Here is a 14,191-nt window from a genome sequence, read left to right as displayed (position 1 = left end):
TGTCCAGCAGTGAGGACCCCAGAACCAGGAACCAAGGCCCCAGCACTTGAGAAGTGGAGGCAAGGGGACGACAAATTGAAGGCTAGGCTGGGCTATAGAGTGAGTTCAACGCCAGCCTGAACAGACTGAGCCTAATGCAAATACAGAAAGTAAAGAAAGCGACCTCTGTGAGGCTTCCGTTGTCCTCACAGCATTTAGCAAGCGTTAGTACAATTTACAAACAAATACTAGTCTTTGAATAAGGGGAAAAGAAGCCTCCTTTCTCTGGGGGAAATTCCAATTGCAGAAGGTGCATGTGGATAGAAAAAAGACTAGGAAGTCCGTCAGCACGCTGATAATGAACTCACTCAGTGGGAAACGCTTTCACACAAGCACATCCGTCCGCACAGGCCGCTGCTTGTTTCCACCTGATGAACCTCAGCAGAGAATCGGAACCATGTAACTTTCGATTCTCAGAACTCTGATTTGTAATAAGAAATTGATGCCGGGCGTAGTGGCGCACGCCTTTAATCCCAGCACTCGGGAGGCAGAGGTAGGAGGATTGCCATGAGTTCAAGGCCACCCTGAGATGACAGAGTTAATTCCAGGTCAGCCTGGACCAGAGTGAGACCCTACCTCGAAAAACCAAAAAAAAAAAAAAAAAAAAGAAATTGATTATTTTGTTTAGTTTTTCTCAGAAAGGGTCTAACTCAGAGCCCGGCTGACCTTGAACTCACAGCGATCATGGAGCCTCAAGGCACCCGCGTGCTGGGGACTTTTGGCTTACACTGCCACCACCCACGATTTCCTGACTTTAGCTTGGAGATTTCTGACTGATATCAAGTTTTGCTGGTCAGTGTCTACTACAACAGGCTCACAACTCACCTAGAAATACCACCACTTCCTCTGGTCAAAGCTCACCGACCAGCCAACGAAACAGCAATAAGGCCACTGATTCTTCAAGTGATTAATAATGACTAATAATCATGTCTTGCCCATCACCCTCAAGAAACCTAGGTTCATCACGCCTGGCTTCCTTCCCCATGCCTGTGCTTTGGGGACTGGCGGGGGTTAATGAAGCAAGGTATTAAACAACATGAATCTCAACAGTAACCCTCCAACGTCTATAAGCAATTAGAGGTGACCGTTCAGTTTCCTGGGTGGTTTTCAAGCTCCATAGCCCTCAAGCAGCTGAGGCCCCATTCTAGGAAAACCACAGACTTCCTCCCCACAGCCAAGCCCAGCACCGAACAGAGGTGCCACAGCACCCACAAAGGAAGGGGGACAGCAGGGAGCTCTTACAGACGGCTTCACGGAGAGACTTCCTTGTCGGACATACTCCACCGCAGCCTCAAACGAAGTCAGGCAGTATCCCAACTCATCTTTTGCAGAGCTGCTGAAGCGGAAGTTTTTGATATAGCTCAAATTTGCCATCCTGACAAAAAGAAGAAAAAGAAGTGTTACCGCCAGATTCCTAATTAACACTTCTGCAAAAAGCAATGCTTTTGCTTTAACAAAGACCATTAGTAAGTCCGTTTGCTGGGTCAGGGGAGGGGGGCTAAGACCGCTGCCCCTCAAGCCCTCTGCAGAGTATGTGAAGTGAGGTCAAACTACTTGTTACTTCCCCGAAACAGGCTAGTTTTCAGAAAGTCATTACTGTACAATGAACTACAGATTCCTGTGGGAAGGAAGAGCCGGAACCAGCTTCCTGCTCAGCAACAGACAAGTCACAGGCTCCACAATGAGAGAAGCTCTCTAGGCCTCAGCTTCCCCATCTTTACATGGAAGGGGAGCCATCCCTGCAGGACGGGGGAGGCACAGCACCTGGCTCCTAAGATGTGCGCAGTTAAAGGCAGCTTCTTCTGGAGTTACACCTGGCTGCTACATTAGGAAAGTATTTTAGTTTAAGTGTGGTGTAACACACCCGTAATCCCAGAACTCAGAGGCTGAAATAAAAAGGCTGAGTGTTCGAGGCCAGCCTGGACTACATAGTGAGACTCTGCTCTCAAAACAAAACAAAACAAAACAACCATCTAAATCCCCAAATGATATTTTCACAACACACTGTTACCAGTTAGGGATCTCTGTCTTCACCAGCAAATACAGCAGGACTGAGAGAAGATCATCAGCACACATCGTCTCCAAGTTCACTGCAAGGCGAAGGATATGTTCAAAGCCATTGTAAGGCGCAAACGGGGGTGGGGGGGAGGCGTGTAAGCTCCCCACCACCACCAACAAACAAAACCACACTCCAGTAACGTTTTACATCGGGGAGAAAATGAACTGCCCACTTTCCCTTATAGTCCTGACCAGACACTAGAGTCAAGGTGACAAAAGACAGGCACCGCTGGCTGGTGAAGTGGCACACACCTGTGATCTCTTGGGAGCCTGAGGCAAGAGGAACATGAGTTTGAGACCAGCCTGGGTGAAACAGAGCCCACAGACTACATACACGATACCTACATGCTACATATGCTATGTGTACATGTGAAACACACACACACCAAAAAAGCATCATGTTTATAGCATGTGCAAAGGAAGGTGACGAGAAGTCAACCTGTCCTCCACAGTCTCCTGGATGGGTCACAAAGCCCAGGGAGGCAGTGACAGTGGCATCAAAGGAAACGTGCCCAGAGCTGCCACCACCAGCCCCTCTCTGTCTGAGGACCCTTCCTTTAACACCTGAAGCTTCACTGAACTTTTTTTTTTAACATTCTGAAATTTTAAGTAATTCATTCACATGTTTTAAAAATTCAAACAGGAGCCAGGTGTGGTGGTGCATGCATTTAATCCCAGCATTTAGGAGGCAGAGATAGGAGGATCATCACGAGTTCGAGGCCACCCTGAGATGACATAGTGAATTCCAGGTCAGCCTGAGCTAGAGTGAGACCCTACATCGGAAAAAAAAAAAAAAAAAAAAAACTTTCAAGCAGTACCAGGAACAGGGGCTGCAGTTCAGTGACGGTGCGCTCTCCTCACGGAGGTGGAGGCCTGAGTCCCATCCCAGCTCAGCAGTAAGTAAAATACAAGCAGCCCAGGGAGGTGGCGCACAGATACCATCCCAGCTAGGGGCGGGCCAAGCCAGCCCGGGCCACAGAGCGTGGCCCTCTGAGTAAGGAAGCAAAGTTCAAGCAGTGGAGAGGAGCACGTGGTGAATGGCCCTGCCCACTGGGCCACTCGGCCTCCCTCCCGAGAGCCTCCACTGCTGCTCCCTAGAGACGGGCGGCGGACCTGGCCACCACGCAGGTGGGTGTACAGCTGCCCCCAGCCCTGTCCCTGCTGCTGTTGAAAGTGCAGCACATGTGTGCGCCAGGTGTGGTGGCACACACCTTGAATCCAAGCACTTGGGAGAGTGAGGTGGGCGGACCATCATGAGTTAGAGGCTGGCCTGGGATGCAGAGTTAGGTTCCAGGTCAGACTGGGCTACAGTGAGACCTTGACTCTAAATACATACATACACGCATACCTACATACCAGAAAGCATGCCATATACACAGCTGCTTATCTCACCGAATGAGACCATCATTGCACCAGTCACCCCCTCATTGCTGGGTAAAACCAGAGTGGTGCATGGGAGAGCAGGATTTACTTCAGCTGACAGTTGCACGGAAAAGCTTCCTCTCATAGGCAAAAGCAGCATGGCCAGAAACAGTCCGCGTGACCCAGGCTCTAGGCGAGGGGGAGCAGGGCTATACCATCCCAAGGCCAGCCCTACAAGACACGCCTCATCTAACAGGGCTCCACCCCCCAACAGCCATGAGCTGGAGACTGAGCATGAGTCCTGATCACAGACACATGAGGACACGGCGGACACGTCACATTCAAACTCCACAGTCACTTTGCAGACCACTCCCTAGACACATAGGCCTGCTTACTCCTGACTCATCGTTGCTTAAGATTCCTTTGTCTTTGACGGGGACGGAACTGAGGGGCTCTAGCAAGCTAGGAAAGGTCTCTCCTTGCTGAACCACACCCTCAGTGCCAGTTTTACTTTCTACACTTGGAATTTTCAAATACCAAATTAGTGGGGACAGCCTAACACAGAGACGAGTCCCCACATGCACACTAATGGACTTGCTGGGTTTGGGGCCACTGCTTCCATCACTGTTTTCTGGCCCTAACTGCCTCGCACAGCTCATGGCACTCTCCATGGAACCTCAGCCCCTTTGAGGGGCCCCTCCTCGGCAGGCCTCTGCGCCTGTGTGTGGGTCCCCACCCTTGCCGCCGCACCCCGAGCACGGACCTTTCTGGCTGGGAGGCTGCGTGAGGAGCTGCACCGCCTTCCGCAGGCACAGCAGCTTCTGCTGCGGGGACGTGCACCGGTTCAGCCGCGCCAGCTCCCTCTTCGCCCGGGGGATGTTGAAGCTGCAAAACAGCCTGGGCAGTGACAGCCGGAGGCCACAGGGGCTGCGCCCCGCTTTCTTGTCTCGACAACAGACCTATACATTTCTTAGCGCCTCAAGGAATGACCAACAAAAACAGAGAATGAGAAGGGCCTTGACTTGGGTCAGTGGCCAAACAGAAGGGCTCCGCAGGACGTTTAGAAAGCACTGAGAGAAAAATCTGGATCCCGGCCTGTGGGGGATGGGTCTGTGACCCCAGCACCGGGGAGGCTAAGGCAGGGGCGTGGGAGTTCCCGAGATGCCCCTTAAATTATATTGTGAACTGATCATGTTAGGAATCGAGTGAGAGGCACGTCTCTCAGCGGATCTGCGAGCGTGTTTCCAGGAAGGACTGGCGAAGGAAGGGGCCCTTCTCCCGGAGCGGGCGGCGGGCTGTGCTCAGAGCGCCTCCGGGGAACGCAGGGCCTTTCGTTGGCCGCGCTGCGTGCCGGTATCCGTATCCGCCGGGTTCTACACGCCCGCGGGTGCCTCGTCCCGGCTGCTGCAATTCTCTGTGGACACTGGAACCCAGTTTCGGGCCTTCCAAAGTGTACTGAGGACCAGCAGCTCTCCAGGAATCCTCCAGGCCCTCAGTGTCAGCGAGGCATCTTGCCTTGTGGACTGAGCAGCTACCAAGCTCTCAGACACTCCAGCTTGCAGACAGCTATTGCTGGACTGCCCAACCCATATCCCATCAGCTTATTCATTGTATTGGCTGTGTTCCTCCAGAGAACCATCACTAATATACTTGGCTACAGACTGAGATCTTGACTCAATAAATTAACAGTATGAAAACTTAAAATTACAATTAAAATCCTTAGCCCCAGAGGGCAATAGCCCAAGAGGGGGAAGGAGCTTAAATGTCAATGTTCCAGATACTTCCACACCCTAATGAGACTTAACTAAAAAGCAGATGCCTCTGTGGCAGGCGGGTGAGGGAATCCAGCTATACAAAGCTCCGTTCCCTTGGGCTCCCGCCCGGTGGGCACGCTGGCCCACAGGGACAGGACAGCAACAAAGCAGATATAGGTCAACGTCAGCCGTCTGTCTTCAGTTGCAAGCGAGTGCACAGCCTCGACTGTAACCCCAGCCAGCCAGTAACCACCACTGCCACTTCGAGACCTGCTTCAGGGAGAGGAGAGCGCCCAGCCTCCGGGCTGCTCGTCACTGTGGCTGTGCAAACGCTTACCTGAACTCAGGTTTCACGCCAATGTCTTTCTGCTGAAGGTCTTGAAGGCTTCTTGTGATTTTGTTAAAGGTGGCATCCTAGCAATAGATTTTAAGGAAGCTTCAAATACCTTGAAAGCACAGGGAGACAAGGCTTCTTCCATGCTGGAGGAACAAGACTGTGCTCCTACCTCGCTTGCCTCCATGGTCCCCACATATTTAAAGATCAGGTCGTAAATATCGTGATGGACATACATCTGTGAAACCAAAGGACCCAGGCTCAGGGTGTGCGAGGGCGTGGGGTGCCTCTGAGCCACAGCACTCCTCTGTCCCCTCACCTCTACAGCTTGCTTCATCAGGTTCATCTGGGCCTCCTGCTTGGCAAGCACCTTCTAGAATGCAAGAAAAACGCAGTTACAGAGCTGCAGTGAAAGGCGGCTGTCTGCAGCTCTTTCTTCTGGAAGTGCCTCGGCTTACCAAATGAGAGTCTCTGAGAAGCTGCTGGAGACATCTGGTGTAGAGGGCATTCACTGAGTCCTGTGTGACAGAGCAGAGAGAGGCCTCTCTTACCACCAGAGCCAGAGGGAGCAAACGTCCCACAAAAGCTACTTCCTGGGGGGAAAGCTTTAAGGGGCAATGCAAGCTATATCAAATAACTTAATTTTTGGAGGGGTGTATAAGTGTTAAAAGTAAGAACAGGGGATGAAGAGATGGCTCAGTGGTTAAAGGCACTTGCTTGCAAAACCTGCTGGCCTGGGTTTGATTCCAGGTACTTACATTAAAGCCAGATGCACAAAGTGGTACATGCGTCTGGAGTTCATCTGCAGTGACAAGAGACCCTACCATCTCTCTCTCAGATGATTATATATATATATATATATATATATATATATATATATATATATATATGGAATAAAGCCACCCTGATGTTAACATAGGTGGCCACATTAAGTTGAGGGGAGGATTCCTGCTGTTTGTTAACACTCACTTTGAGATTGCTCCAAGACTTCTAAATTTTCATGATGATGTATACTACATTTTCTGAAACATTTTAAAAATATTTTTTATTTGAGAGAGAGAGGGAGGGAGGGAAAAAGAACAGGTGCTCCTGGGCCTCTGCCATTGCAAAGGAACTCCAGACACATGTGGCACTTTGTGCATTTGGCTTTACATGAGGACTAGGGAATCAAGCCCGGGCCAGCAGGCTTTGCAAGCAAGTACCTTTAACCACTGAACCATATCCCCAGCCTGACAGCAGAAACATTTTAACAAAACTTCCAGCCACAAAAATAGCATCCAGTAAAGCTCTGGGGCACGCTGGGGATGACCAGGGACTGAGGACTGGCCTGAGACAGGCCAGTCAGGCAGGGAGGGCACATGACTGACTATGTGGTGGCGGAGGCTCTTCCTTTCGCATTCTCGAAACGTTCGATGGAAAGAGGCGATGTTCCTGTCAAATCTCTCAGAGTGCCTTCCCAAAAATTCTCTCACATCTTCAATGGTTTTCAGAGAAAAGGGATCTGAGGATGCAGAAGGCTCTTCTGAAAAAAAGAGGCGAGGGTCAGGCTGGCTGAGTTCCCAACAGGAAAAGTGCTATCTATCTCTGTCCTATCCCCACAAGCCTGGAGCACCATCTTCCGAGGGAGGACGGCTGGGGACAGGACAAAAGGAGGCAAGGGCCTTTCCTGATGTCACGATACTGCTCAGAGCAGCCCAGTCAGAGCGCGGGCTGGGGTCCAGAGAGCCACTCAAGGCTTCTTCCAGGAACCACACCACAGTAACCATGACTCTGGCATGACCCGTGCAGCTCAGGCAAAGAAGCCCTGATTCCTGAAGCTTAGAACTTCAGCACACATTTGGAACACCGACTGTGCAGTTTAAATGAGATTTCACACATGCCCAGCAGTGCGGCAGGACGGGTAATGACCCTGTGAGAAGATCAAAACCTCAGGATGAGGCCCGGAGACAAAGCCAGGATACAGCTTTGCACAACTTAACGGACAACAGACATTCTTATCTCAAGTTCACAGAAGCAGTGAGGCCTATGCAGTTGGCATCCCTAGAACTATACAATAATGTCCAACACAGGTCACCATACACGGCCATCCCAATCCATACCTCCTTGGAAAGAGATGACTGTAAGTGCCAAGAGAATTGCTGTAAAGTTATGAAGGTTCTAGTGGGCACATCACCACCTTATTATTGTTGTTGTTATTTTACAATGTTCAACCTTTCAATAGCTATGCCAGGAAGAAGGTTAGCATGCACACTTCTCCAAGTCAAGAAAAGGGGTTTCTTCGAGAATACCTGAGCTCTCTCTCTTTTCCAAAGGGTGCGCGATACACAGGACGCTGAAACTTTCTTCTCTTTCATTGTAGAAAGTCTCCTCAAAGAGAATGGGCACTGAGAGAAGACAGGCAAGGCCAGGTCCTAGCTTAATCCTGTTTCCTTGTATAACGACGTCCTGGAACGAGAAAGCCATGAGTGGACCAGCCACGGTGGCAGCCACTGTGTCCCTCCCAGCCTTCCCGCAGACACACAGACCACTCCACCGCACTGTGCGCTTGCTGTGCGTGTCAGCTGGTAAGGGCCAGGGCAGCTGCGGTGAGCAGATCTGCGGCAGGGTGACAGCCTCAGGCCCCGTGAGCCCCAGGGCCCCTGCCTGCCTGAGCACGCCCAACCCTTCTCTCTGAGCCCCAGTACACATAAGGCCCAGGGCCCAAACCACAGCCTAACCCCAAAGAAGGGTACAGTGGCCTGCTTCTCTGGCCCATGCACTGGTTAAGGAATGGAGCAGCCAGCTGCAAATATTTAGTTCACCTCTCTCAGACCCTACCTGCTTCCATTAAAAGAAAAAAAAAAAAAGGTATGGTTCATGTCTGGAATCCCAACACTCAGAAAACTGAGGCAGCAGGAGTGTGAGATCCCGTTCCTACCTCCAACCCCCCAAAATTATAAATTAATTAATTAAAAACCACATACTCCAAACTACCTTCAAGAATGAGTCAAGGGCTAGAGGGATGGCTTAGCAGTTAAGGTATCTGCTCGCAAAGCCAAAGGACCCAGGTTCAGTTCCTCAGGATCCACATTAGCCAGATGCACAAGGGGGTGCATGTGTCTGAAGTTTGTCTGCAGTGGCTGGAGACCCTGGCATGCCCATTCTCTCTCTCTCCCCCCTTCTTTGTCAAATAAATATAATCTTAAAAAAAAAAAAAGAATGAGTCAAACAAGGCTAGAGAGATGGCTTAGTGGTTAAGGTACTTGCCTGTGAAGCCTAAGGACCCAGGTTCAATTCCCCAGTAACCACATAAGCCAGATACACAAGGTGGAGAACACATCTTATGGTGGTTTGATTCAGGTGTCCCCCATAAACTTAGGTATTTGGAATGCTAGGTTCCCAGCCGATGGCAATTGGAAATTAAAGCCTTCTGGAGGCAGTGTATTGTTGGGGTTAGGCTTATGGATGTTATTATAGCCAGTGTCCCCTTGCCAGTGTTTGGCACACTCTCCTGTTGTCCACCTTATGTGGGCCGGGGGTGATGCCCACCTCTGCCCAAGTCATTGTTTTCCCTGCCATCTTGGAGCTTCCCCTCAAGTCTATAAGCCAAAATAAACCTCCCCCCCCACACACACAAGCTGCTCTTGGCCAGGTGATTTCTGTCAGCAATGCGAACCTGACTGCAACACATCTGGAGTTTGCTTGCTGTGGCTGGAGGCCCTGGTGCACCCATTTCTCTCTCTTTCTCCCTCTCAAATAAATAAGTAAATAAAAGTAAAGCATTAAAAAAAATGAGTCAAAGCAACATTATGTGCCTCCTAACACAATACGGGAGAAAGACAACACAGCGCTGACCACAGCATTCTTACTCCAAATACCAGACCGCGATCTGATCGTACGGAAACCTCACACAAACCCACAATGAGAAAGAAAGCTAGAGAGAGAGAGATGGCAAAAGAAATCGAAACAGAAATGCCATGAAGTCAATGAAAAGTTGAGAAACTGTTCCAAATCAATGGAAACCAGGCCTGTGATCCCAGCATTCAAGAGGCTGAGGCAGGAGGATAAGGATCATATGTTACAAGGCTAGCCAAGGTTAGAGGATGAGATCTTGCCCCAGAAGAGAAGGAAATTTAAAAGATCAACAACTGAATAAATTGTCACCACCCAAGTGTATTTATCGGTTGGTTGGTTGGTTTTTTGAGGTAGGGCTTTCTCTAATCCAGGCTGACCTGGAATTCACTCTGCATTCTCAGGGTGGCCTCGAACTCACAGCGATCCTCCTACCTGTGCCTCCATAGTGCTGGGATTGAAGGCACCACCACGCCTGGCCCAAGTGTATTTTAACTTACATAGTGTGCATAAGGATGGGTGTTCAGATAGACTGGAGAACAGTCTATCAACACTATGGTCTCTAGGAGGAAAATCCTGCAGACTCTGGCTAGCTGTCGTCATAGTGACCGAAAGTGCTATGCAGATTGCTGGGGGAGGAAAGGCAACGGTTTTACTCAGCAGTGGATCCTGCAAGCTACACAACCGGAATTTGACTGCAATGGCTGAGGCCCTGGCACACCAATTCTCTCTCTCCCTCTGTCTGTCTGTCTGTCTGTCTGTCTGTCTCTCTCTCTCTCTAAAAATGAAACAAAAAAGTGCTGAGAATAAGTGATGAGTACTTGACGTTAAATGAGATGTCATGTGGTGGTCTGAGTCAGGTGTTCCCCATAAATTTACCTATTCTGAATGCTAGGTTCCCAGCTGACAGCAATTGGAAATTAAAGCCTCCTGGAGGAAGTGTATTGTTAGAGGTGGGCTTAGGGGTGTTATAGCCAGTTTCCCTTTGCCAGTGTTTGGCACACTCTCCTGTTCCCGTTGTCCAACTTATGTTGGCCAGGGGGTTGATGTCCACCCTCTGCTCATGCCATCGTTTTCCCCTGCCATCATGGAGCTTCCCCCTTGAGTCTATAAGTCAAAATAAATCTTTTTCCCACACAAAAAAAACCAAACTATGGTCTCTTGAGCCACGTGTGGTGGTGCACGCCTTTAATCCCAGCACTCAGGAGGCAAAGGTAGGAGGAATATCATGAGTTCAAGGCCATCCTGAGTCTACAAAGTAAATTCCAGGTCAGCCTGCACTAGAGCAAGACCCTGCCTCGAAAAGGAAAAAACACAACTATGGTCTGTAAGTGTGGTCAGTACACTGTGGTTGTGTCAGACCACAGCTGTGCTGAGGACACACACAGCAAAGCATCATGGGGGAAAGGCTCAGGAAGACATCAACACAAAGGGCACACAGAGAAAATGCACTTTAAAAATTATACAACGTTAATGGGGGGCTGGAGAGATAGCTCAGCGGTTAAAGGCACTTGCTTGCAAACCCTGACAGCATTCAGTTCAATTCCCCAGTACCCATGTAAAGCCAGATGCACAAAGTGGCGCATGCGTCTGGAGTGCATATGCAGTACCAAGATGCCCTGGTGCACCCATTTTGACTCAATCTCCCCACCCCCCACCTTTCTGCTTGCAAATAAATATTTTTTTAAAAAAAATTAAAATTTTAATAGAATTGGAGAGATGGCTTATCAGTTAAGTGTGCTTTTTGTGTAAGATGAGGGGGGCCTGAGAGAGACCAGTGGAGTTCAAATCTCCAGATCCGCCTCAACTGCTGGAAGTGGCCACGCGTGCCTGTAAAGGCAGCACAAAGGGCCGCAGAGGCCAGGGATGGCCAGGCTTGTGAAAAGCAGCAGTCTCTGGTAGCAGAAAGAGATTCCGACTCAAACAAGAACGGGCAGAAGAGCAATGAGCGAAACACCAGACATCTTGCTCCAGCCATGGCAGGCCAGCCCACGGGGCGCTGGGAGGGCACATTCACGTGCCCACATCACACCACGCACACCACAGACACATGCATCACATTAAAAAATTGTTTTTTAAAAATGTTAATAGAAAATTTTAAAAAAATGTTAAGAGTTGGGCAGTTTGGCAAAAGAATGTTTAAGGGTTCTTTTTACTTTATCAGCTTTCTATGGGTTTGAAATTATATCAGTCTGCGACCAATATGCCCAATCGCCTCTGAAATTACTTTGAAACAAGGTTTCCTTTGGCTTTTGTTTTGTTGCTGGGGGGCTGGGCTGTTTAGCCCAGGCTAGCTTCAAATTCAGATTCCTTTTGCTTCAGCCTTGTAAGTGCCGAGGTCACAGACATGTACCACTGTGGCTGGCAAGGCGGCTTTTAAATTCCAGTGCTCGGAAGGGTGAAGCACAAGGGTCTCAAGGCTAACCTGGACAAAGCTACAAGACCATGTCTCCAAAACAGCACAACAAAAACAGGGAAGTTTTCTGGCCGGGCGTGGTGGCGCACGTCTTTAATCCCAGCCCTCGGGAGGCAGAGGTAGGAGGATCGCCATGAGTTCAAGGCCACCCTGAGACTCCATAGTGAATTCCAGGTTAGCCTGGGCTAGAGTGAGACTCTACCTCGAAAACCAAAAAAAAAAAAAAAAAAAAAAAAAACAGGGAAGTTTTAAAAGAAATCAAATATTGACCCATGACGTCTAATATAAAGCCAGAAAACCAAGGAGCTTTCAAAACCGTCACTAAGAAGAGGCACAGCTGGGATGCCCCAAACCTACAGGCAGACTCCCCTTGGCTGACAGAGGGAGGAAGGGGCACCAGAGCACCCCACCCTCCACAGAACCACCTAGGTTCCATAACGACCATGGCTGCCCTGGAGCGATGGCTCAGTGCTGAAGGCGACTGCCTGCGATCCTAAGGACTCACGTGTGATCCTCCACGTCCCACATAAGCCAGACGCACAGTGACACGGGTGCACAAGGGGTGCGTGCATCCGGGGTGCGAGTGCAGGGGCTGGGGGCCCTGGCGTGCCAAGTCTCTCTCTCTCTCTTTCACTCTCTTACTCTCTCAGCCTAGCATTTTTTTTAAGGCAGTCTGTTGGACTTGTGTCAAAAAAAACACAAAAACAAAAAACGTAATGGCCAAGGCTTTCTGTCACCAAAGCTCCCCCACAAAGGCAGGAGAACCCCAACCCTTCCCACCAGCTGCCAAGCACATGTCAAAGCCATGTGACATGGATATGAAAGGTTGAGAAACGGGGTTATCTTGCCTCCTCCTGCGCTTGCCCTCCCCTCCCCCCCCACAGGAGTAAGTCACCCAAATAACAAGTACCTTTCCATCTAGAGTCTGAAAATGTCCTTCTGCGGGTATCAAAATGTAGGACTCGAACTGACAAGTGGCCTGAACACCGCTCGACAGGCTTCCTTTGCAGGGCACTAAGACCTGGAACAAGAGGAGGAGTGTCAGCGCTGGACAGAACAGCGCGCATGGCCCTGCGGCACAGAGCCAAAGACCTCAGCTGGAACCTCGTGGTGGGGTCAGGCAGGAGGAGCCGTCCGCTTGCAAAACAGCCACAGTGAAGACAAAGGGAGCGGGTGCTCAGCCTTGCGTGCACAGGGCTGGGGGCGCGGGGTTCAGCCCTCAGCACTACAAATCCTAGTCTGCAGGTTGGGACTTTACCAGGAAATGGAGATGCGCACGATGCAGAGCTAAGGCGCACAGTGGCCACAGCCCAGCCTCAGCGCCCATGAACGGCTGCCTAACCTCGCCTTCTCTAAAGGTGAGGGGAGAGGCTAGCTGGGGGAGGTCATCCCAGGCCTGGGTAGCTAAGGGTGCCAGGCGCTGCACTAGAGGTCACTGATAAAAGCCTGGGTGGGACTTGGGTACAAGCTCCATTTCACAGAAAGAAAACTGAGGCTAGGGAGAGTTAAGTGACTTGCCCAGGGTCCCCTTGGCAGCCAGCGGCAGAGCCATACCCACGTGGAGCTCTGCTGACCACTAGCCCATCCTACTTGCCCTCTGGAGGTGGACACTGGAGGCACTGCAAGGCACCTGCAAGTCTCCCCTGCAGGCCCCTCAGAGGGACCCTGGGTCCTCACAGCCAAGGGAGCACTTGCTCGGGGAGCCGGCGGTCTTGCCCTCTCCGTACAAAACCCAGACTAAAGGCGGGGGGGGGGGTGCACACCTGTACGCCCCACGCTCAGGCAGGAGGACTCAGAGTTCAAGAACAGCCTGGACCATATTAGAGCCTGTCTTACAGCACAAACAGTAACAGAAGGCTGAGCAGGCAAGACTCTAGGCTACACTACCAGCTCAGAGAGAAGACCGTGTTAAGACACCAGCACAGGCCACAGCCGGCGGTGCGGCAGCAAACACCACATGATTCCCGGCCTGCTCTGTTCTACCAATGAATTTGAGACAAGAAAAGGAGGGGAAGCAGTAATTTTTAGAAACTTTAGGATGATAGTAGGTCTCGTGAGTCCACACATATGTCAAGATTGGCCAAATCTTTCACAGTAAGTGTGTAGTGTACTGAACTTCATCTTAATGTGAGCAATTGTTGGGGAGGGGGGGTTGGGAAGCAAAACCTTTAAATAATCAAATGAAATAGAATGTGTAGCTCTCTTGGGCTGCAGAGATGGCTTAAGTCAAATGGCTTACGAGGATTAGGACGCCTGCCTGTGAAACCTAAGAACCCAGGTTCGATTCCCCAATACCCATGTAAGCCAGATGCACAAAGTGGCACACGTACCTGCCGTGTGTCAGTTTGTTTGCAGTGGCTGGAGACCCTGGTGCACCCATCCTCTCTCTCTCTCAAA

General features: G+C 50.4%; 1 protein-coding gene across 5 annotated transcripts in view; it reads right to left on the bottom strand.

Annotated features, from left to right (window-relative positions):
* Ankrd27 (ankyrin repeat domain 27) overlaps positions 1–14,191 on the bottom strand; it is a 55,011-nt gene that overhangs the window by 23,898 nt on the left and 16,922 nt on the right. For 2 of the 5 annotated variants that reach the window (XM_045153933.1, XM_045153934.1), the window contains exons 3-12: positions 12,705–12,815; positions 7,836–7,992; positions 6,915–7,069; positions 6,006–6,065; positions 5,867–5,920; positions 5,720–5,785; positions 5,551–5,627; positions 4,223–4,344; positions 2,051–2,129; positions 1,282–1,414 (exon numbers count right to left, since the gene is read on the bottom strand). In XM_045153933.1, coding sequence (XP_045009868.1) covers positions 1,282–1,414; positions 2,051–2,129; positions 4,223–4,344; positions 5,551–5,627; positions 5,720–5,785; positions 5,867–5,920; positions 6,006–6,065; positions 6,915–7,069; positions 7,836–7,992; positions 12,705–12,815 — 1,014 coding nt within the window. Of the gene's footprint in view, positions 1–1,281; positions 1,415–2,050; positions 2,130–4,222; positions 4,345–5,550; positions 5,628–5,719; positions 5,786–5,866; positions 5,921–6,005; positions 6,066–6,874; positions 7,070–7,835; positions 7,993–12,704; positions 12,816–14,191 lie in introns of those variants that run through there. The other 3 variants (XM_045153935.1, XM_045153936.1, XM_045153937.1) reach the window with 3 other exon arrangements.

This window comes from Jaculus jaculus, chromosome 7, assembly GCF_020740685.1.
Source record: "Jaculus jaculus isolate mJacJac1 chromosome 7, mJacJac1.mat.Y.cur, whole genome shotgun sequence".
Lineage (NCBI taxonomy): Eukaryota > Metazoa > Chordata > Mammalia > Rodentia > Dipodidae > Jaculus > Jaculus jaculus.
This window is presented reverse-complemented; position numbering and strand designations above follow the sequence as displayed.